Source organism: Dipodomys merriami, unplaced genomic scaffold (assembly GCF_024711535.1).
Source record: "Dipodomys merriami isolate MVZ:Mamm:240054 unplaced genomic scaffold, mDipMer1.0.p SCAF_9, whole genome shotgun sequence".
In the NCBI taxonomy this organism is placed as follows: Eukaryota; Metazoa; Chordata; class Mammalia; order Rodentia; family Heteromyidae; genus Dipodomys; species Dipodomys merriami.
In genome coordinates, this window is record NW_027206512.1 from 5,564,142 (window position 1) to 5,589,418 (window position 25,277).

The 25,277-nt window shown below is 39.1% G+C and overlaps 1 protein-coding gene across 17 annotated transcripts in view; it reads right to left on the minus strand.

The window, feature by feature from the left end:
* Rapgef2 (Rap guanine nucleotide exchange factor 2) overlaps positions 1-25,277 on the minus strand; it is a 265,529-nt gene that overhangs the window by 23,153 nt on the left and 217,099 nt on the right. For all 17 annotated transcript variants that reach the window (XM_070012622.1, XM_070012626.1, XM_070012625.1 and 14 more), the window contains 8 exons: positions 17,266-17,402; positions 15,201-15,359; positions 7,921-8,073; positions 7,466-7,630; positions 6,511-6,618; positions 6,217-6,420; positions 6,021-6,129; positions 4,668-4,914 (listed from right to left, as the gene is read on the minus strand). In XM_070012622.1, coding sequence (XP_069868723.1) covers positions 4,668-4,914; positions 6,021-6,129; positions 6,217-6,420; positions 6,511-6,618; positions 7,466-7,630; positions 7,921-8,073; positions 15,201-15,359; positions 17,266-17,402 — 1,282 coding nt within the window. The remainder of the gene's footprint in view (positions 1-4,667; positions 4,915-6,020; positions 6,130-6,216; positions 6,421-6,510; positions 6,619-7,465; positions 7,631-7,920; positions 8,074-15,200; positions 15,360-17,265; positions 17,403-25,277) is intronic.

Sequence of the window (25,277 nt, forward strand, 5' to 3'; positions counted from 1 at the left end):
TGGGCTTGGGAGAGATGGGGGAGAATGATGGAAGGGGTAACGTTGCATTCATAAATTGACATGTTGAGGCAGAAGTAGGAAGATTGTGATCTGAGGTCAGTCCAGAAAAACCAAACTAAAGACAATAAATAAATAAATAAATAAAAGCAAAAAGGCTAGAGGTATAGTTGAAGTGATAAAGAACTGGTCTTGTAAACATGAAGCTCAAGAGTTCAATACCCAGTCCTGGCTTCCCCCAAAATACATATTTCTAGATGGAAGGGTCAAGTGTTTCTAAAACAAATAATACAATGAGCATGCATCTGTGTAAACACACACCCCAATAAATAGATCACAAGCAAATAATTAAGATCTCTAACTAGTTTCTATATACATCTTGAAACAAAAAGGCTGGAAGGGTACCACAGTAATAATATGCTTGCCTAGCATACATGGGTCCTGGATTCAATCCCAGCACAAAACAAAACAAACAATAAAAACTAAGACTGGGATATAAACTAAGGTATCATAAACAGGATAATTTTAGTGTAAATTCTTCCAAATTCACAAGTGAGTCAGGGACAAAATCAAGTATTTACTTTAACACACAAAGTTCTATAAAAAAATTAAAAATCTCCTTCATATGAATGGAGATGTATTTTCAACCACATGAAACAGTTTTTGCTTAAGACACTGAAGGTTTATATTTACCCAAGATACAGGCCAAAGGCATAGCTGACTAGGCCACAACACCTCACCAAGTGGCTGCAACATTCCAGGTTACATCCACAAAAAGCTACTTTCTTACAAAATGTTTCTCAGCAGCAATATTTATATATCTATTTGTTTAAGAGAGGGTCAAGTTAGTAGTGAGGCTCAAATCATACCTGCCTAGTAAAACCCCAGTACTGAGACAGAGAGAGACAGATAGACAGATAAGCAGACAGAGACAGAAACAGAGGGACAGAGACAAAGAGAAGCAGACATAGACAGAAACAGAGAGATAGACAGATGAAGGCAAGGAGGGAGAGAGAAAATATTTTGCTATCAGGCTGGCCTAGAACCTGTAATTATCCTGCCTTCTGAGTGCTGGGATTACAGACCTGTGTCACCATTCCTGACTCACAGCACATTATTATTATTTAAATTTTATTGTACAGGTGATGTACAGAGGGGTTACAGTTATTTAAATAAGGTAATGAGTGCATTTCTTTTTGAGACAGTGTTATTCTTTCCCTTATTTTCTCCCATTCTCCAACTCTCCTCTCCCACACATTATTATTATTATTACTATTATTATTTTTTTGATCCTGGGCCTTGAACTCAGGGCCTGGATGCTGTCCCTGAGTTTTTTTTTTGCTAAAGGCTAGTGCTCTACCACTTTGAGCCACAGTGCCACTTCTGGTTTTCAAGTGGATAATTGGAGGTAAGAGTTTCACGGACTTTATTGCTCAGGCTGGCTTTGAACCAAAATCCTCAGATCTCAGCCTCCTGAGTAGCTAGGAGCACAACACAACAACACTTTTATATTTCCCATGCTAAACTAACAGTCTGTTACTCAGGCTTTCTTTTTCTACTTACCTAAGCAGACCAATCTGAATTCAATAGGCTTGTACCCTACCCACTCTTCCTCTAAACCCATCAAGTTGCCATGCCTATTCTGGCCAATTTGCCACGATGTAGCATCTTAGCTTCTGTAATACTAGTAATGGTTAACAAAGAAAATTCAACTGATATTACAACTAGAAGATGTCTATCATTTACTAGGTTAATACTTGGTTGAAAATTTTTTTTAACAAGTTGGGAATGTGGGTCCATGATAGAGTGTTTGGCCTGTTGCCAGTGGTTCACACATGTAATCCTAGCAATTTAGGAGGCTGAGATCTGAGGATTGTAGTTTGAAGACAGCCTATGTAGCAAAATCTGTGAGAATCTTATTTCCAATTAACCACCAGAAAACTGGAAGTGGTGCTGTGATTCAAAAAGCACAGGGATAGCATTCAGGCCCTGAGTTCAAGCCCCATGACCAACAAAAAAAGGACCCTGAGTTCCAATCTCTGCACTGCAAAATATAAACAAAAATTTTAAAAATTTTGATTTCTAGGAAAGTTTAAGTAGTAACTAATATTTAAGTAGTAACTAATATCATCTATTCCATTGAATAAGAGACTATGACGTAGACTAATTTTAAGTATTTTTTTCTACTTGAATTGCATTATGAGTTATTTCAATAATTTTCATAAATAATACTTAAATGAACTACATGTTTACTAGAAATAGTTCCTCAGTGTTTTTTTTTTTTTTTTTTTTTTTGGTCAATCGTGGGGTTTGAATTCTGTGCCTAGGCAATGTCCCTGCGCTCTTTAGCTCAAGGTGAGCACTCTACCGCTTGGGCCACAACGCCACTTCCGGTTTTCTAGTGGTTTATTGGTGGTAAGAGTCTGACGGACTTTCCTGCCCAGACTGGCTTTGAACCACGATCCTCAGATCTCAGCCTCCTGGGTAACTAGGATTATAGGCATGAGCCACCGGAAACTCAAAAATACGTAGTTATAGCTGAGTATGGTGGTACGTATCTGTCATTCTGGCTACACAGGAGGTTGAGATTGGGAGAACCACAGTTCCAGATGAGCCTGTCCAGAAAAGCTCATGAGATCCCATTTCAACAGAAAAAGGTATATTGGTATATATTTTTGCATCCCAGTTATGTGGGAAGCACAAATAGAGCTCTATCTCAAAAATAAAAAAGAGCTGGAGGCATGGCTAATTGATAAGAGTGCCTCCCTAGCAAGAGAGCAAAGTCCTGAGTTCAAATACCAGTTCTGGGGGAAAAAAATCTAGTTAGGTATATTTTTTTTCTTCTCCCTTGTCTAGCTTTTGATTATCTTCTTAGACATATATGAAAAAAACATTATATTCTTCTATTCCATTCTTTGCCAGAATCCTGCACTTGGGATGGATTGTATCCCAGTTCTTACATGTCACATTTCTATTAATACCTGCCAGGGTCAAACTGATTCTGCTGGTGCTTTTTCGAGAGAAGGGGCTCATATTTAATTCATAATCAAATGTGACTCTAAGATATTTTCTTGTTATATTGCTAATAATTTAATCTTATTTTTCATCCATTTCAAAATAAGCTGTTCATCAAAAAGGGTCACTTTAAAAATTGATTCCTATTTTCTGTAAATGCCAGCTGTCCTATTTACTGTCTCTTAGAAATTTATAACAAACACTCTCAAGGCTATAAATACAACAGTCATACCCACTACTTATCCTTACGACTCTGCCTCAGAATTCATGTATGGACAAATAGAAGTCTGACAGTCTACCAAGAGGTCATGTTAAATCACATCTCTATGACTTCTAGATAATTTTTATCTGAAATGAATTTAAAAAGCAATTTCATGTCTTTTTTTTTTTTTTTTTTTGGTCGGTCGTGGGGCTTGAACTCTGGGCCTGGGCGCTGTCCCTCAGCTCTTCAGCTCAAGGCAAGCGCTCTACCACTTGAGCTACAGCGCCACTTCCGGTTTTCTGGTGGTTTATTGGAGATAGGAGTCTCACGGTCTCTCCTGCCCGGGCTGGCTTTGAACCAGGATCCTCAGATCTCAGCCTCCTGAGTAGCTAGGATTACAGGTGTGAGCCACCAGCGCCCGGCAATTTCAAGTCTTAAATGAATATCATATTTATTGCTTCTCTTTAGACCCATTAAATTACCAAAGAAATAAATTAACTTTTTTATTAATATATATCCCAATTTGTAATCTTTCATACCATTGTAGTTTGAGGACAAATATAATTGAACATGACATCTAAGTACTTAAGTTAAAAAAAATGGCTGATGGAAAATGAATTTTCTAAAATATCTCTGGACACAAGAATTAAAATAAAAAAAAAGTAAATAACAGCTAAAAAAAAAAGTGTCAAGAATAGGGCTGGGAAGGTGGCTCAGTGGTAGAGCACTTGCCTTGCATGCTCAAGGCCCTGGGTTCGATTCCTCAGCACCACATAAGAAAAAAAGCCGGAAGTGGCGCTGTGGCGCAAGTGGTAGAGTGCTAGCCTTGAGCTGAAGAGCTGAGGGACAGTGCCCAGGCCCAGAGTTCGAGCCCCACAACCGGACCCAAAAAAAAAAAAAAAAAAAAAAAAGAATACCTGTAACTTACTAGTCTGAGTTCCTGACACTAAAAAACATCCAAGAAGAGTTCAAGGCTACACTTAGTGTTCAGTCAGCAATAGATGATAGGGATGGAGATGTTTTTTATTAGTGGCCTATAACAGCTAAATCAGTAAAAATAGACAAATGAGGGGGGAAAGGATGCTATGTAGGAATGATTAGAAGCAAATGAAGAACAGATGATTTGATGGGCAGAGAAAAGATACTGTGGAAGTGATAGCAAAATATAAAGATATAATGGCAAAAATGACGTTTTAAACTGTAGGGAGACAGGATGAAAACATACATGTGCTTCCTTCTAAAATGTTCAAATAAGAAAAAAGCAATTTAAGTGAGGACATGCTAATAAACTGCCTCTAGTAAAAGTTGTGAATGGGAAGTTAGTAGCCAAAACAGAACTAAACAAGCTGAACAGTAGCCCAGCTATGAAAGCTTGACACATGTGCCAACAATAGTTACTATTTTTGCATATCATTTTATTTAACACAATAAAATAATGTATATAGATACTTACTTATATGGTTTCTGAGGCAAGATACTGATCCGAGTCTTATCAAGTATCTTTTTTAGCTTATTCCTTCCTCCAACAGTGTTAGCTTTACTTTTCTTGTTTACTTTTTCAAGTCCTATTACTTGTTCTACATCTACAGCAAGGTCTGGGATGGAGTAGCGACTGGCCTTTTTGATGTCTCCAATTTTAGGAAGGTGAGGTGCACCATTTCTTTTCTCTTCTGACAATCTTGTTAGAAGTTCTTTAAATACTAAAATACATAAAAAAAACCACAATATGCAAAATTTGAAAAGTACCCAAGCCACTGTGAAATCTGAAAGTAAATGAGAAGTACTAACATCAGCTATGAAAATGCAAGTCCTGTAGAAAACTTGTCCAATAAGTATCACAAAAGTACTTAGTAGGCTGCTCTGTCAAGATAAGCACAGGAAGAGCAGCATATTCTAAGATCTACATGGGTGTAAGTATTCAGCAACACAAGATAGTTTCTCTTATCAATAAAATAGTATTATGGACCTTTGATTTAAACCAAGTTATACACAGAATGAATTCTGTATTTATGCATTTTACTATAAAAATTCTTATGTGAAGCAGGGCACCGGTGTAATCCTAGCTACTCAGAAGGCTGAGATCTGAGGATCACCGTTCAAAGCCAGCCCAGGCAGCAAAGTCTGTGAGACTCTTGAGAGCTTGTTTGGAGGTTCTAGCAGGGGAGCACAGCTACTTGTACACCCTTGACCGAAGACCTGTCCTCCTCTAACGGGGATTGTCGTCCTCTTCCACCAAGCGTACAGCTTCAAGAGGGAGGCACATGGAGCGATGAGGGAGGAAGGGGACACCCACTTCACCAGCCAGATCAGCCGAATCAATCCTGGCCATCAATGGGGTGACAGATGTCCCAGCCAGATCACCCTCACATCCTGTGAGACTCTTATCTCCAATAAACCACCAGAAAACTGGAAGTGGAGCTGTGGCAGAGCGCTCACCTTGAGCTGAAGAGCTAAGGGAAAGTGCCCAAAAAAATTCCTCACGGAAGCTACTTCTTTCATGATTAAGATCTAAGCATTAAAAACAAAAAATGACATACATGGAAATGGTAACTGAAGTAAAAAGAGCTGGGCGTATGACTCAAGTGGCAGAGTGCTTGCCTAGTAAAGGTAAGACTAGTAAAGGTAAAAGCCTGAGTTAAAATCTTATAGCACTACCTTCCCCCGGAGAGAGAGAGAGAGAAGAGAGAAGAGAGAGAGAGAGAGAGAGAGAGAGAGAGAGAGAGAGAGAGAGAGAGAGAGAGAGAGAGAGAGAGAGAGAGAGAGAGAGAGAGAAATGTAAAACTATAAGGAAATAAAAAATACTTACCAAATAAGTTAGTTTTCACAGTGATAGACAGATGTGTATTATTTCTCAGAATTTCCATGGCTTTTGACAGCTGGATATTTTCAAAGTTTTGACCATTTACTTCCAGTATCTAAAACAGAAATTATAAAATTAATGTCAGTATCAGTACTGACTAAACAAAAAGTCATCCCTATCTCTAGATTTAGAAATGTCATACCTGGTCCCCACGTTTCAAGCCTGCTTCGGTGGCTTTGCTACCTGAATCAACACTGTCAACAAAGATTCCAAATCCCTTTTCAGAGCCACCCAGTAAGATAAAAGGCAGAGGAGCTTCTCGGGATGGTTTTGTTAAGGTCATCAATCTTCTCTTTGCTTTAGCTGCGCAGGCAATATTTAACAGTCTAAGATGTCCACCCATTTTCTACAAGAGTTCAGGAAGAGCTGTGTCAATTAAAGACAGGCAAAATAAAATCTCCTTAAAGCTGATCTTAGCAAAAATCACAAGCATTACCTCTCTTTCCAGATTATTTTCAAATTCTTCTAGAAATCGAGTCATTGCAGGATCTCCTTCAAAGTCATTGAAGTGATTATTCACCCACAATAATACTACCCGTGTAACCTGTAAGAGCAATTCATTTCAGTAAGTTTTCCTTTCTAGTGCTAAACACTAATGATTACATTTCAAAGAAGGTATCTAATTTTCAAAAACTAAAAAGCTAATTTTGCCTAAACATACTGATCAAGAAAATAGCAAAAATAAAACCTTAAGCAAGGATTGCATTTATGTAAGAAATAACGTTTTCAAAATACATGATATACTTTACACATGTTGCTTTGCCCTGAGGGACTTTGAATATGTGGGGCTATTTAACTTATATCTTACTTTACTTTCAACACATTTAAATAAAGTTATAAGAAAAGCAAAGGCATAAGAAGAGAAAAAAGCAGGTTAATATAAAATTAAAAATGAAAAGGACAGATAAGGAAAATGAGTAGTTTAAGCTACTTTCAAAAGGATCTGAAAGGAAAATGGTACTAAAAGGAAGCAGATAAGACTAGAGTGGGCATTTGTCAACCAATCTGTCCTTGACAGCTCTCAGGACTTGATGAAAAAGGTCTGCTTACATTACTATGACTGGGCCTTCAAGTAAAATGCTGCTCCACTGCTAATTTAAAAATCCTAAATTTCACCTGGCACACACTGACTAGATATTAAACTAGAGATTATATAGTCCTACAAGAGGTTTGCTTATGTTTTAATGTATTCCCTACAAGAATAAAAGTTTAAACAGTTGGTAGCTCATTTATCGGCCTTTGCATTTAAACAAAAAAGTTATTTCTAGAACAGAAACTCATTTGAATCATCTTTCTTTCTTTTTTGCTTATAAAGAATGTCAATTTTTTCAGTAATAGAAATATATATAACTGGAATTATGTTAAGAGACTAAATAGAATGTATTTCTAACCTTATCCCTGAGGCTCGGGTCATTAAACCACTCCAATAACTTTTTGCCCACTTCCATTGGGCTAGAAAGAAAAGTCCGGTAGGTCAACAAGAAGTCTTCTATGAATGTTGGGTCTACTACAGAATGTTCTTCCACCAAATGCATGGTTAGCCTTTCTGAAGTGCCCTGTAACAAAGCAAAAATTAGACCACCTTGAATATAAACCATATTTTTATGGTATGCTGACTTCAAACACTCAACAAAAAACAAATGGAAATAGTATATAGAGAACAAAAAACTGTAAAATGTAAAGATTTTTTTTTAAACTGAAGGTTAAGGAGGTATGCATGATTCCCCACAAAAAAAAAAAAAAAAAGAAAGAAAGAAAAAGAAAAGAAAAGGAAAAAAATAGTAAGTGGGCTTAACTGATGCTATCCAAACTTTCTGTCCATGGGAAGGAGGGTTCTCCATCCTACCTTGATGACAATGTGGCCCTTCCGAGTTCCAGTCCGATCAAGTTCTCGGTGTTCTTTAACCATGACTATCTCTCCTTCCTCTTCAACTTTTTGCATGTTCTTTTCTACTTGGTTGAGAATACGGCAGTAATCTTGCTGGGCGATACAGACAAACTAGAATAAAACATTAAGTCACATGTTAATGATAAAGTGCTAGGAAAAGATCTCACTATAGGATTAATTCAGGGTTTTAATTATTTAATACTGACATTTTTTCTCTATCTTCCTCATACTTGGTAAATTAATGCAGTAATGAACCTCACTTTTAATATATCTCTTCTTCTGGTCAAGAAAAGTTTCATTTTTAGAACATTTATAGTGACCCCTCACTTATTGCAGGAGATATGTTCCAAAGACCCCTGCAATAGGTGAAAATCTGCTTAGTAAGCAGCTTTATGTAGTCGTCCCTCTCAATATAGTGGTTCACTTATTGCTACTTGGTGGATTTTCACCTATCACAGGGTCTCTGGAACTTAGCTCCTATGACAGACGAGGGATCACTATTTACATAGTTTAAAAAGCCCATGATACAGTGAAGCGCAATAAGTGAACTGTGATATAGCACAGGACAACTGTGTATGTATTTTACATCCAAAATCCCAACAAAAATCAGAGGACAAAAATTACAGTTTTGAAGATGTTAAAAACAATTAAAATAGGGCCTGGGAAGGTGGCTCAGTGGTAGAGCGTTTGCCTTACATGCATGAGGCCCTGGATTCGATTCCTCAGCACCACATAAGCAAAAAAGAAAAAAGCAGGAAGTGGCGCTGTGGCTCAAGTGGTAGAGCACTAGCCTTGAACTGAAGAGCTGAGGGATAGCGCCCAGGCCCAGAGTTCAGGCCCCATGACCAGACCCAAAAACAAAACAAAAAAACAAAAAAGACAATTAAAATATAATGGCTTTAATGACAGATGTTAAGATCTAAAGCTAAAATTGGATTAGATATATAACTCTGCTAAATCATATGGACTAAAAGCCATTATAGAAACTAGTTTTTCAAAGAAGGTGACATAACAAGCTACATCTTGTTCAAACCATTATTCCTTATAACTCATAGTCTGGGTAATTACTGCTCTTGAACAAAAAAATAATAATAATATGCTTATCAAGTAATTACTCCTACCTGGCTCCAAATATACATTTCAGAACTCAAGGCTACTCACTTATAGTAATTACATTTTTTTTCTTTTTTTTAATTTTTTTTTTTTTTTTTTGTCGGTCGTGGGGCTTGAACTCTGGGCCTGGGCGCTGTCCCTCAGCTCTTCAGCTCAAGGCGAGCACTCTACCACTTGAGCTACAGCGCCACTTCCGGTTTTCTGGTGGTTTTTTTATTGGAGATAGGAGTCTCACGGTCTTTCCTGCCCGGGCTGGCTTTGAACCTCGATCCTCAGATCTCAGCCTCCTGAGTAGCTAGGATTACAGGCGTGAGCCACCAGTGCCCGGCGTAATTACATTTCTTAGTAGTTTTAAAGAAAGTCAAGTCAATTACACCAAGTGACCAGAGACCAGTGAAGAGAGAAGATTCTTCAGCACAATAAAATCACCTTCGTTCAACTTCTGATTTACAAAATCATTTGACAATTTCAAAAAATGCATTTTTTTCTCCTTTAATGTGAAAAAGGTAAAAAAAAAAAATAGGATATGGTTAAGTTAATGAATTAAGGTAAAATATGAGGCAACAACCCCAAATTGCATTTTCATAGGTTACTTATTATTCTGGCTAATACCAAAGAGATTAACTGAAATCTTAAAATGATGAAATATTATTTTAATAATAATTATAATCCTGATAATAATGGCAACATTACCACCATGTCACAGGAAGCTTACAGGGATTCTCTTCATTCATCCTCCTAATCATGCATATTACCCTCACACATGCATACATCAAAATCTTGGAGGAAAATATATAATAAAGCACTAACTCTTGAGTAGTGCAAATTATAGATAAGTTTCATTTTATTTAATATACATTATTGTGTTTTCCATACTTTCTGCAGTCACTTCCTTTAAAAAAATTATTTAATTTTATCTTGTGCTAAAATTAGGACTTGAACTCAGAGCTTTGTACTTGGCTTTTTGCTCAAGGCTGACACTACTGGTACCACTTGAGTCACACCACCACTTCCAGCTTTCTCCCCTCATACCTCTCCCCACCCCTCCCAGGTTAATTGGAGATAAGAGTCTCATGGAGCCGGGCGCTGGTGGCTCACGCCTGTAATCCTAGCTACTCAGGAGGCTGAGATCTGAGGATCGCGGTTCAAAGCCAGCCCGGGCAGGAGAGACCGTGAGACTCCTATCTCCAATAAAACCATCAGAAAACCGGAAGTGGCGCTGTAGCTCAAGTGGTAGAGCGCTCGCTTTGAGCTGAAGAGCTGAGGGACAGCACCCAGGCCGAGTTCAAGCCCCACGACTGACAAAAAAAAAAAAAAAAAAAAAAAAAAAGAGTCTCCTGGAATCTTCTGCCTGCTCTGGCTTACAGCTGTGATCCTCAGATCTCAACCCCTTAAGTAAGTAGCATTACAGGTGTGAGCTACCAGTGTCAGGCTGTGGGCCAAGTTTCTCCCTGAGTTGCCTGACATTAGCTCACTAAGGTTTCTATTAACTAGTTAGAAACACAAAAAAATATTAAAAAAGCAAAAGAAAAAAGGCTTTCCACATATAAGAAAAAAATTTAATTTGAAACATTAAAATAAAACCCATTTCTACAACAGTGGCCACAGGTGTATATATGTTGTGAAATATATTGTTCTTAAGTCTTTTTTCTCAAAAATACCTGCATTTTATTTCTTTTCACAGAGCAGTAAAATCAGTCTCGAAATCTGTATTCTAGATTTAGAAAGGTTTTATCTCCAAATAAGTTAAGTTCTTCTTCCTTATATTTACTTTTAGAGAATGTAATTATATAATCATTTTCTCATTTAACTTCTAAAAAAATATATTCTTGAGTTAATGTGAGTATGTACATGGATGAATAGATGAAAGAAAATGCTTTCTGAAGAGAATGTGCTAAAATTAATCTTCACTCAAGATTTAAGGAAACTAGAATAAATCTGATTTAGTGTCTAGATAGATATTTTGGCATTTCTTCTGTAGCAAACTAAAATACCATCCAAAAAGCTGATTTCTAATGTAGCCATATAGAACTGGTATCAAAAAATAGATTTTAATTGAAATCATTTATCTTCTTTTATTAACAAGTTATTTTCACTTTAAGAAATTTATAGATTTACCATGCAATCCACAGGAAAATTCCAACTGTGTGATAAACTCAGTTGGAAACCTGTGACTTCTTAGTGAGATTTTATCCTTTCAGATATAAGGTAGTCCTGTACAAAATAAAAATTCAAACAAGCTGAATGCCAGTGACCCTTGCCTGTAATCCTAGTTACTCAGGAGGCAGAGATCTAAGAACTGCAGTTCAAGCCAACTAGGGCAGAAAAATCTCTGAGGCTATTATGTCCAATTAACCGACAAAAAGCTGGAAGTAGGCCAGTGGCTCAAATGGTAAGAGCATAATCCTTGAGTGAAAAAGCTCAAGGACAATGCCCAGGCCCTGAGTTCTAGCTTCATTACTAGCACCTAGACAGATGATTGACAGACAGACAGACACAGACAGATCGACAGATAAAATTCAAACAGATTTTATTTATAAAAAAATCAACTGAGGCCGGGCGCTGGTGGCTCACGCCTGTAATCCTAGCTACTCAGGAGGCTGAGATCTGAGGATCTCGGTTCAAAGCCAGCCCGGGCAGGAGAGACCATGAGACTCCTATCTCCAATAAACCACCAGAAAACCGGAAGTGGTGCTGTAGCTCAAGTGGTAGAGCGCTCGCCTTGAGCTGAAGAGCTGAGGGACAGCGCCCAGGCCCAGAGTTCAAGCCCCACAACCGACCAAAAAAAAAAAAAAAAAATCATCTGAAAGGTCTAGAACTTAGGCTCATTAGTAGAGCACTTGTCTAGAACGTGGTAGGCCTCTTTTGTTTTCACCTTTTTTTCTTTTTGCTTATGTGGTGCTGAGGAATCGAACCCAGGGCCTCATGCATGCAAGACAAGCGCTCTACCACTGAGCCACCTTCCCAGCCCCTGTGGTAGGCCTCTTTAATTCCTAGCACGAAAAAGACAGACAAACAGAAAAAGAGAAAGAGAGAAGCAAAACACCAACAGCATTTTCGGTCATAGGATAATTTTCCTTTGAACCATGACATTGTAATTTATGTTTAAATGGAAAAATTACATACAGATGACAATAAAAATTAAGATTTAATCAATATACTGTATAGCTGTCAACTTATCCCTACAAAACTGCTTTTTTTGGGGGGTGGGGAGGAGGCTGTCGGTCATGGGACTTGACTTCAGGGCCTAGGCGCTATCCCTGAGCCCTTTTTCACTCAAGGCTAACACTGTACCTCTTTGGAGCTACAGTGCCACTGCCATTTCCAGTTTTCTGGTGCTTAATTAGAGATAAGAGTATCACAGACTTTCTTGGTTGGGCTGGCTGTGAACTTTGATCCTTAGATCTCAGCCTCCTAAGTAGCTAGGATTACAGGCGTGAGACGTCAGCGCCCAGCTCCAAATTGCTTTCTTATCCAGTTTATTCCGTAATCCTGTGTTATTAATTCCCATGGTCTCTCAAGGTGAGCGTAATATAGATTTATCTTAAGATCTGATAATTGAAAGTGGTACTTGGTAGTCTGTAGGGGAAACTCAAACTTTCAAAGTGTTCACACTGCACTGAAAAGTGGTAGATGGCCTGAGACGTCGGCAATGACACACAATGGGAGAGAAATAAAGGAAAAAAGTAGAAAGAAAGGAAGAAAATAACCCAGTTACCTGGTACCACAGAACATCTATAAGAAGCCCTTCCCATAAAACAGGGAAATAAGAACAGACACTGATCACAACAGAGGAAGGTTCTGGAACCAAATTAAGACTGAATGCCATGGTGTCCACCAACAGAAATGTGTTCTTTGGCCTAATATGAGGAGCTAAATTCTGGGTCAAGCTACCTGATACATCCTTTGTAACCCACTGGAATATAAGATGATGAGATACAATCTTAGACAAGGCTATTTTTCTTAGAAAGCTATGCCCACTTTTGTTCGTGACATTTAATGACTGTATGTTGTGAACAATTTCAAACTGTGGTGGCTAGTTTATGCTTTCCACTCTTTTAAAGAGTAGCAGACATAGGACATTTGAACGCAAAATACCTTAAAATGCTGTCCCAAATAAGCACCTAAAATGTGTTACTTCATTCTCTCTATTCCTGTTGTACTCTTAAGGGATAAAAAAACAAACTGGGTCTGACCAGATGAGTTAGTGGAAGTAAGAAACAACTTGTCAAGTCCTGACTGACCACAGTCCTGTCAGAGTGGCAAGAAGATAGCTTTTGTTTGGCAGGTACCTCTGACCCTCTGTATGTTAGGGAGCTCAGATGAGAAATTACAGTGACCTAAATATCTTAACTAGTTTTGTTTTGAGTCTACCTTGCTTCTCTGGTTCTGAGCTCCCCACTACCTCTTCATTCTGTAAATCAGATTCTCTTCCCTAACCCAATACCTCCCCTCTCTTCCTTTCCAAAATCTCATAGATAAATATTTACTGTCATCTGGTACACTCGACATAACTTAAGCACCCATAATACTCAGTCATATAATATTTTTTAATCTGTTATCCTGAAACATTGATAGCTTTCTTATATCCTTTCAGTTCCATAGTCACAGAATTTCTAACAAAAGTGGTTTGGCCAACTAAGGGATAGTAATGTAACTGCTGAATTCTCAAAAATAATACAACTTTCTTGGGCTCTCAGGAACAACTTAAACTCAAATATTCCTGTAATTTCAACATGGTGAAGAGGGGATTCAGGAAAAGTGCTAAGAAAAAGCAGGACAGAGTGATCTCTAACATTTTTCTAGCTTGTTCTGACAAAGTTTGGTTTCATTATTTTGTGGAGCTGAATCCCAGTACTAAAATGTAACATATAAACCTTTATTGAATATATATTCCCATACCAACTAATCATTTGGGGATTTATCTATTCTGTTTTCCTCCATTATACTAAATAACTGAGTTAACAATATAATTAATTTTTTGGCATTACAGGTTTAAAATATTGAATTGTCTTTTTTTCTGTATTACATTAACTGAAAGAATTACTTGGAAAATTTTGATTCTGTAGAAGGATTATTTATTTACTTGATTCTGTAGAAGGATTATTATTATTCTCCACCTCCATTTTTCTTTTCTTTTTTTTTTTTTTGGCAAAACCTGAGTTTGAACCACATCTTCAGTCCATTTTTTCTTTTAGCACTTAAAGATTTAAATGAGTGACACTATTTCACATTTATCTAACAATGCAGTTGTTTTAGGATAAACTATATTCAGAGGCCATTCAGACTGTAGGCTAATGTACACTTTAACAAATACATTTTATCTTTCAGAAATCATATTTCAGAGGATGACACATAAATTATAAACACTGAACAATAACAAAGAAACCTGAAAGTTGTTCCCATAATACAGAAGTTACTGGTTAAACAGGATTAAAATTATATTTAGTCATACATTTTAATAGTCTAATATTAAATGATTTTTATAAGCAATAAATAGCAATATGCTATCTCTTTTTTGCTGTCTTTTTTTTTTTTAATGCTAGTAGGAGGACTTTAACTCAGGGCCTCACAATCTTATGTGACATTTTTGTTCACTCTGACACTCTAACACTTGAGCCATGCCTCTAAGGCTTTTTGCTGGTCAACTGGAGACAGAATATCTTGGACTTGTCTGCCTAGGCTGGCATTGAAATGAAATCTCCTGAGTAACTGGAGGTGTGAGCCACCAGCCACCCAGCTTAGTTTTTTATTAGTAATTTAAAAAAAAAATTGCAAATCTTCCTACTGTTTCATATACTATGATTATTTTCTAAGGCTCTTCTAAAATCAGGTCCTTTTTTTTTTTTTGCATGTATTTAAATAAAAACACTGCACAGCTATGTCAGGTCATCTTTGTTATAATCTCCTGATAATTTCTTTTCATTTGACTTCCATATTTCTGAAGAACAAATTATTAATTGTAGTTGATGGACATCTTAAAATACTATATTTTCAAAATCTTTTTTTTTATTAAAAGAACCTAGTTCTGCAGAGTCTAAGTAACTTTGGGGAGTATTTATTTTTAATTTCCCAAAGAATAAGATTAAAGCTGTACATGAAAATCTTTTAAGAAGCCATTTTACCTGGCAGTCATCCACCTTTGTTCTCATAACCCCTTTCATATACTCTCTGTCCATGGTGGGAGAGACACCAAAGCTGTTTCCCATACACAGGATTTCTGCCTTTCCATCCGGATAAGTCACCTCCACAGAGCCATTGAGAATCACCGACCAGGAGTCCAGCTAGTTAACAAAAAAGGAGATAAAGAGAAGAGTCTCATGACCATACCTCTTGATGTGAAAATGATCCCCCAAAACTACTTAGGTCTTCCATGTAAAAGAGGGAACCAGTAACTTGAGAAATACTGTTCAATAGCAATAAAACAAAGCAAATGCATCTACATACCTTACCACGCCCAGTCATATCATCTGGCCTTCCTAATTTCATCTGGGTATTTTTCTCTACAATAATCTGAGGGAAAAAAAATTTTTATACTCCAAACGAGTGTATATAAGCAAGATAAAATGGTGACTGTTGCCTCAGTAAGAACATCATTTTGAGCTGAGTGCTGATGGCTCTCACCTGATCCTAGCTACTCAGAAGGCTGAGATCTGAGATCATGGTTCAAAGCTAGATGGGGCAGGAAATTCCATCAGATTCTTATCCCCAGTTAACTCCAAAAAGCAAGAAGTGGAGTTGTGGCTCAGTGGAAAAGAATCAGTCTTGAGCAAAATAGCTAAGACAGACAACAAGCACCCAGGCCCCAAGTTCAAGCCTCAGTGCCAGTACAAAAAATGAAACATTTTGTTTTGACAAAAGGCATTTCAGCCAGGCACTGTTGGCTCATAAATGTAATCCTAGCTATTCAGGAGGCTGAGATCTGAGGATTGTGGTTCAATGCCAGCCCAGGCAGAAAACTCTCTAAGACTCTTAACTACTCAAAAAGGCCAGAAGTGGTGCTATGGCTCAAGGGGCAGAGTGCCTGCCTGCCTTCAGCAAAAGAAATTCAGGAGTTCAGGGAGGGTACCCAGGCCCTGGCCCAGAGTTCAAGCCCCAGGACTGGCCAAAAAAAAAAAAGGCATTTCAGTAAATTTGCCTTATTTGCCAACAATTTATTACACATAGTGTTGACCAAATGTGGTAAAAAAAAAAATCAATTAACCAAGAAAATTTCAAAAAAAGTTAAAAAAAATTTTGCTGAAGCAGAAAAGCTCAATTAGTCTATTGTTATTGTCAGTTGTATTTAAATCATTGTGAAATCGTGAGTGTATTCCTGTCCTTCTGTAAAAATCTGCCCCCCAAAAAGCAAATGATGCCCAAAGAACAAACCAAAAGTAAAGTTTAACTAAAACAATTTAGTGAACACTGAAACTTGGTGAAAGATAACATATTTTTAGCAGAAGTTGAGGTAGTTTAAGGAAAAAAATGAAAAGCAAGAAGAACTAGGTTTTGATAAGTAGTATTAATGTGAACAACAGTGATTTTTATGAAAGCAATGCAGCCACTCCATGCAGTTTCAAGTTATAGAAGGTCAGAACAACTGTACACAGTATAGATAAATTTGAGTAATTTTAGAGTACTGAGTATTAAGAGGTTTTTCCTCACTGGCAGTCTCCTAGGAACCAAATACCTGCAGTTATCAAAAGTCTACTATAAGCTGGGCACCGGTGGCTTACTCCTGTAATCCTAGCTACTCAGGAGGCTGAGGTCTGAGGATTGTGGTTCAAAGCCAGCCCAGTTAGGAAAAGTCCATGAGACTCTTATCGCTAATAAATCACTCAGAAAACCGGAAGTGGCACTTGTGGCTCAAGTGGTAGAGAACTAGCCTTGAGCAAAAAAAAAAAAAAAAGTGGGGAGGGGGGTGCCTAATCCCTGAGTTCAAGCCCTATTACTGACACAATAAAATAAAACCCCAGGACTAGGAGTGATAGGAGTGCTTGCCTAGCATGAACTGTTTCAATCCCAAGCACTACAGAAACCTCAGTACCAAGAATTTCTATCAGTATTACATGCAATGTTGTAACAGAAAACAGAACATTGCATTTAGAATTGTGAAGTACCATAATTCTTCATGTATTCAAATTTATTGCCCCTGGCTTTTGTCTGGAATCCTCCCTAAGTATCCTGAGAGCAGAAATGTTCACTGACCTCTTCTCCATCATTGAGCACGATGGTTCCTGCTCTCTCTACCACTGCGAACACCATCACTGCACACAATTCCCGCCGCACTGACATCGTCATATTGGCAAAGGCTGGCAACTGGTGCATAAACTCCAAGAGTTGTTCTGAAAAGCAACAGAGTCCTTGTCAGAACAAAGCATTCATTATAAACACACCTCCAGAAGGAATGCTTTAAGGCTTTCATTGCAAAAGCTATACAGTGTTGCCTATATATTTTAAGTATCTTAGTGGAAGTTGAGTTTCTTGCATGCACACAAAGATTTCTACTATTGTGGAACTGGTAACATTTCTTTGTTGATCCAAGAAACAAGAAAATATTACACCATAAATCACATCATAATGACAATAAAAAATTACTAAACTTTAAATTAGGAATTGCAAGTAAAAATGGAGCTCTGAAACTTTTCTATTAAGTTGGTGCATGCATTCCAGTGTCTTCAGGGCAGGCAAAGCCTAAAGTAATAGAAACAATAACATTAATTCAAATATTCCAAGGAAGTCATATGCATTAGCTGATGCCTGTAATTACAGCACTTAAGAGGCAGAGACAGGAGGATTGCAACTTTAAGCCAGCCTTAAAGTTGCTACACAGTGAAACCCTGTCTCAAAGAGACAGAGGCAGACAGAAGTATGATTACTTCCTACCAAGGATGTTGTAGAGGAACAGTTTACACTTTGGTATAGTCACAGCTGTTTGATAGATCAATGACTTCACAGGCTCTTGAGAACTGTGCTCTCTTCTTCTGTAGTTCCAGCTTTCCTACTCTTAAATACTTTCACTAATCACATGCTAAGTTCTCTCTCCTTTTTGCACAGTGGCTCCATTTTATAGAAGAACACCAAGGGCAAGGAAACATAACCAAAAGGGAAGTCCTGACAAAATTCAGGTCTGCTGAACTCAAATACTGGACATTATTGGCAATGTTAAAAAGCACAGGGTGTATGTCAGAATCTGCACACTTAACACCTTTTTCTTTTCTTTTTCTTTTTTGATCGGTCATGGGGCCTGAACTTTGGGGCTGTCCCTGAGCTCTTCAGCTCAAGGCTAGCACTCTACCACTTGAGCCACAGCACCACTTCCAGCTTTTTCTGCTTATGCAGTGCTGACGAATCGAATCCAGGACCTCATGCATGCAAGGCAAGCACTCTACCACTAAGCCACCTTCCCAGCCCTACCTACAACCTTTTTTACTTTAGATAAGTTGTTTCATTTACCCAAGCCATAGTTTTCTCATTTGCAAAATAACATAATATCTGCCTTCATCAGACAGCTATGAAAATCAAACATAGTAATTATAAGTATTTATCACAGGGTAAATAAATGAATGCTACTCCTGTCATATTATGCTCATGATACCACTGAACCTCTCAACTACATAAAAATTCATTTTTTTTCTTGTCACCACATAACTGAATGTTTCTATGTACTTTGCTTTTGTTAACAAGGCTGGGCATGATGGTACATGCCTATAATCCTGGATACCTAGGAAGTGATCACCAGAATAATGGTTCAAGGCCAGCCTGGGCCAAAAATTAGCAAGACCAAATCTCAAAACATCAAGCCAGATATGGTAGTGTGTTCCTGTAAGCTACATGAGAGGTATAGGTAAGAAGATTGTGATTTGAGGCTGAGCTGGGCAAAACCCATAAAACCTAAAGGAGGCTCAAGTGATAGAGCACTTGCCTATCAAGGATGAGGTTCTGAGTTCAAATCCCAGTATTTTTCTCAAATCCCCCAAAAGACTGAACAGCACATTTTTGGAATATACTTTGCTCACTGCTACAAACAAAAACAAAACAAATGAAAGTACACTAGGAAGATATATTCTATGAAAATAACATGTTTCCTGAAGGACAGACTATTTTTCTGACCTACTCTGGATAACAACATGTTTGGGCAGTCTGCATCCCCATTCTCCTGTACATAGGGTAGCTTTAGCAAGCAGGAAGATAAGAATGATGTAACATTGATTGTGTACCATCCAACACTGTGCACAAAGTTCTTCATTCAGCCTGGCCCAGATTTTATAGTCAAGAAATCAATTTGCAGTCGCCATCCACGGTTTTGAAAAGAAGGTATCAAAGCATCACTTATAGAAAGAGTAAATTCTATTTAGGGAAACTTTTAACTGTGGCATGAACAGCTGTGTCTGTGTTGGGCCACATATACACTGAGTCCCATGGCAGTAGTAAAGGACTGTGTGCATTGCTCTAAGAGGTGACCCACCCCAAACTATTTATGCGATGGGTAGGAGTCACTCTTGTACTAATGATTGGAAATGTAGAGACAAATGAACAAATCATAGTCTTCTGTCAGTGAGTTGTGTCCAGTCTATATTTCTTTGAGCCTCCATCTCTTATCCTATAGAACATATATTTTACTTCTTTACTTCCTTCCCATCAATTTCTTTCACATTCAGAGATCCATGGGTTTAAAGAAAATGAGAGACTATAACTTCATAATGTGTCAAAAATGCTTTCGGAATATATTTAAGCAATAATAAAAGCATAATAATTGCCACAAACATGATCAGACAGGGTAGAAAGAATATCTTTAGTAATATTTGATAGAATAATTTTTAAATGTCTTTTACAGATTCCTATTCTATTATTAGTATGGCATGAAATCAATTTGTAATATATGAATAGTGACTACGATAAAATGCAATTAGATAGAAAAAACTTTATATTAGGTAAGAATAAGGAATAAAAGGATCTGGATCTAACAACAGTAAATGTTCATGGTTCTCTAGGCTCACATGAAAAACTTATAAGATTACATAAAGGCTGAGCCAGAAACATCTAAGAGTTTTTAACTCTCAAGGATAATCATCCAATTCACTGGTTATATGATAACTTCTAATACGATTGCTTTTTTCAGTAGAGGATTGGAGTGACTGAAAACAAGAATTTCCTACTACCAATCTTAAAGAAAATACCAATGTATAAAATTTGGCTTTCAGAGACTCATAGCTTAACCCTGAAAGTGCCAACAGGTGTTAAGTAGAATTACAGACACTGGGGGTAAGAATTCAGGGCTTGTGTGGGGACTAGGACAGTCCTTAGGACACATGGAAAGGAAAAGCCATAGACCTCTCTTTTACATCTCTACTTTATTCCTTTTGGTGGTATTGGGCACTTGCACACCACCTAAGGCCTTCGTTTCCATTTCTTAGAAGTTGTTACAGTTATATACTTATCCATTAGGGTAAGGAATTATCACCACACTTCCTGTTCTGTCAGGAAAGGACATTCCTGGTTATAAAAAATATTCGTCAATACCTCAACTCAGGAGGCTGAGATCTGAGGATCAAGGTTCAAAGCCAGCCCAGGCAGGAAAGTCCGTGAGACTCTTACCTCCAATAAACCACTCAGAAAACCGGAAGTTTCGCTGTGGCTCAAGAGGTAGACGGCTAGCCTTGAGCTGAAGAGCTGAGGGACAGCGCCCAGGCCCAGAATTCAAGCCCTACACCGACAAAAAAAAAGGGGAGGGGGCTGGGAAGGTGGCTCAGTGGTAGAGCACTTGCCTTGCATGCATGAGGCCCTGGATTCGATTCCTCAGTGCCACATAAGTAGAAAAAAACAAGCCAGCAGTGGCGATGTGGCTCAAGTGGTAGAGTGCTAGCCTTGAGCTGAAGAGCTGAGGGACATCGCCCAGGCCGAGTTCAGGCCCCACGACCGGGCCCAAAAAAAAGAAAAAAAAAAAAAAAAGAAGACTGTTCCTATATAATATGGCAACTTAGATAAAACAGAAGTTGAAGCCAATTCTGAAAATTAGCTTATCTTGGTTTGCTTCAGTTTATATTATATTTAAAAATGCTTAATATTAATACATTTTAAATCTCTAGAGTTTTTTGTTTGTCCTTGAAGCAAGGAATTATTTGAGAGCTTTGAGTCTGGCATTTTAGATCACTTGGCCATCCTGACACCCAGCAAGGAATTATTTGAAAAATAGTAAAGTAGTCCTCTACCGCTTTTTTCTCTCTCTGTTCGTTTCTAGCTCTCTGCTCTCTCTCTGTTCTTACCTCTCTCTTGCTCTTGCTCTTGCTCTTGCTGCTCTTTTCTTGCTCTCTCTGTTTTATTCTAGCTCTCTCTCTGTTCTTTTCTTGCTCTCTCTCTTTCCCAGCCACGTGGAGTGCCAACCTTGCCTGGTCCCAGCAGGTCTACCCCTTACCTGAATACCACGTGAGTGCTACTGTTCTTACCCCTCTCTCTGCTCTTTTCTCTCTCTTTCCTCTCTTCCTAGCTCTCTCTCATTCCCAGGCCTTTCCCAGCCACGTGGAGTGCCACCCTTGCCTGGTCCAAGCAGGTCTACTGAATAAACCTACCCCTTATCTGAATACCACGTGCGTGCTGGTGCGGTTCTTACTCACCTACCTCTTTTTAAAAACCTAACATAAATGGTGCCGTGATTCGGATAAAAGGCTTAAAGTCAGGATAGCTGGGATTTCTCTGTTTTTTTCCCCTCGTTTTTTTTTTTTGTTCTTCCCTTTTTGCTCTGAGGAATACCCGCAGTTCTGACGGCCTTTTGCGAACCAGTCTGTCTGCGGCAGAATCAACGCATCGATACCATTGCTGCCTTCACATCCACGTCCACACTTCTCTACTCTGGTGAGTGAAACTACTCTATGGCTCTCTGTCACTCAGTCTCTGTCCAGACGTGGCGCCACGCCAGAGAGCTCCTACGGCCTTTAGCTGAAAGGCCGGTCACCTCTGAAGCCGAGGACGCTTGGTTTTGGGGGCTTGGCCATTTCTCTCTAGAGGGCTCTGGGGGAAGTTGGGATGCCGCTTCTGCCTGGTCAGCTCTCCTTCACTCACCAGACTGACTCTACTTTTTGGCTTGTGCCTTGAAGAGTGCGAAGCAGGCTGGGTCCCAGGGACCCCCCCCCCCCCCCCCCCCCCCGCCTCTAGGTTCCCTCTCAAAGGCTAGCCAATGTAGGCTTAATCTATTCAGGCTTTCTTTGCATTCTTTCAGAGATTCACCATCTTGAATTCGCCATCTTGGCCACGTGGTGGCTTAAGGGTTTGGCCCCATCTGACCCTTAACCTTCCACTAAGTTTACTACTCCATCTATTCTAAGGTGCCTTGCTAACAAGTTGCTCTTTTCACAGGCCCTGGTAATGGAGGCCCAACCATCTGATATGCTTTGTTAGCAAAGATGTCTAAACGTTGTCGAAATTTTAGGTTTTAAGTTTTGCCTTTTTTGTTTTGTGTTGTGTATTCTACTACTGACTAAATGGTTCTAAAATACCGGGCATATCTATGCTAACATTTTCATCACATCTAATGAGTTTTGTCATTTCAGAATATTTGTTGGCAATTCTTGATAAGAACCAGGTAAGCTCTACTTATTCTACTTGATCTCCTTGTTGCTTTAATTGGAAATAATAAAGGGCTTTTGTGGCAAAGATTTCAGTTCAAAGCCAGCTCGGGCTAAAAAATCCCTAAGACTCCGTCTCCCAGCTAAACTCTGGAAGTGGTACTATAACTCAGTGTGGTAGAGTGCTAGCCTTGAGCAGAAGTGCTCAGGGACAGTGCCCAGGCCTTGAGTTCAAACCTCCTTGAATACTAGTGGTACTATAACTCAAAGTGGTTCAGTGCTAGCCTTGAGCGGAAGCGCTCAGGGACAGTGCCCAGGCCTTGAGTTCAAATCTTGAATACCAACTGGGACAAGCCATCCCAGCAACGAGCACCTAGACTCAGCCAGTCTAGGGAACAAGGGAACGTGGAAAGGAGTAAGAGGAGATGATGTCACATCAGCTACTTTGTGCCTGCCCTTTCAAAATTAACCTGAGCCGGGAGGTCAGTAGAAGTAAGAAGCCTGCCCATCCAATGTCTATACCTGTCTACCTATTAACTGAACAGGAATTTATATTCTTGCCTTTGTCACCTGAATTCTCTACCTAGTCGCCAGATGTCAGAAGTAACTAGGGACATTTCTACCAACATTTTCAGCCCCAAGTCCTTCCTCTTGCCATTTATTTGCTCTCTAGTATTTTTTTTTCCAGCCCCTCAATGCTCATGAGACTTCTCCAGATTTCATCTAAGGACTCACGCAACCAAGGGACAGCTGCTGTTCACTGCCTTCTCTGGGAGGAGACCAAATTCCAGCCTTTTACCCCTATTGTCGACGCCCCTTGTCAGCAGGAAGTAGCCAGAGAGAATCCTCGCCCTATTTCATGATTATTAAAAGGCTGGAATGTAAGGTCCGCTCCTGGATGGCGAGCAGACTCCACCCTCCTCGCAGCAAAGTCTCCACCCAGTACCTGCGTTACCTAGGCAACTGGGACACCTGGAAGAGGTCACATCTGCATCCGCTGAGGTCACATCTGAATTTGATGTGGCCACACCTTTCCCCACCCATACCCTACATAAGGGCTAGCCCAGGCCCAGACTCTCCCTTTTTTCTCTCTCTGTTCGTTTCTAGCTCTCTGCTCTCTCTCTCTGTTCTTACCTCTCTCTTGCTCTTGCTCTTGCTCTTGCTGCTCTTTTCTTGCTCTCTCTGTTTTATTCTAGCTCTCTCTCTGTTCTTTTCTTGCTCTCTCTCTTTCCCAGACTCTCCCTTTTTTCTCTCTCTGTTCGTTTCTAGCTCTTGCTGCTCTTTTCTTGCTCTCTTGCTCTCTCTTTCCCAGCCACGTGGAGTGCCAACCTTGCCTGGTCCCAGCAGGTCTACCCCTTACCTGAATACCACGTGAGTGCTACTGTTCTTACCCCTCTCTCTGCTCTTTTCTCTCTCTTTCCTCTCTTCCCAGCTCTCTCTCATTCCCAGGCCTTTCCCAGCCACGTGGAGTGCCACCCTTGCCTGGTCCAAGCAGGTCTACTGAATAAACCTACCCCTTATCTGAAAAAAAAAAAAAAAAAAAAAAAGTAGTCCTCTACCTCAACTTATCATGCCCTCAACAAAATGTGACTACTGGGGCTGGGAATGTGGCCTAGTGGTAGAGTGCTTGCCTAGCATGCATGAAGCCCTGGGTTCGAGTCCTCAGTACCACATAAACAAAAAGCTGGACGTGGAGCTGTGGCTCAAGTGGTAGAGTGCTAGCCTTGAGCAAATGATGCTCAGAGACAGTGCCCAGGCCCTGAGTTCCAGCCCCAGGACTGGCAAAACAAACAAACAAACAAAAAGTTACAACTATTCTTATAGTTGAATACCTTCAAGGTTAGGCATAAAAAAGCAAAAGTGAATACCACCCCACCCTTTAAAGAGTTGCAACAAGTATATGTCCAAGAATCTACCAGAGGGGCTGGGAAGGTGGCTCAGTGGTAGAGCGCTTGCCTTGCATTCATGAGGCCCTGGGTTCCATTCCTCAGCACCACATGAGCAGAAAGAAAAAAGCCGGAAGTGGCCTTGTGGCTCAAGTGGTAGAGTGCTAGCCTTGAGCTTAAGAGCTGAGGGACAGTGCCCAGGTCTAGAGTTCAGGCCCCACAACCAAAAAAATAAATAAAATAAAAAGAATCTACCAGAACTAGTAGGGGAAAAACGATCAAGCGTTAACAATTTCATTTGACTGAACTTGATTGTGTACAATAAGCATTAAGATTATCTTTGGTCCACATGAAGTGGCATTCAAATAAGTGGGGTTCTCCTAGGAAAGACTGTTTACAAGCACATTAGCATGTAAGCTAGTGTTCTAAATTCATTTGTAGGAATAAACATAGCTCCTGCTTTCCGGACAATCTTCTCAGATAGAAAGTGCAGAAACAGATATGCTGATCATATTTTAATAATCAGCACTTCATTCAACAAAAGAGAAAACACACTTTTTATGAAAAGGCAAATGAATCTGTTCGATAGCAACAAACTCAATAAGGAACAGTACTTGCAAGAAAATTAATACAACTTTGGGAGATATAAAAGGAAGCTCTGTGGAAGGGTTTTATAGGATGTACATTCCAGAAGGTACTGATCTTCAACATTTTCCCCCCTCAAAGAACTATTACAGTTTATACAAAGGAAGAGCTGTCAACATTATCATGT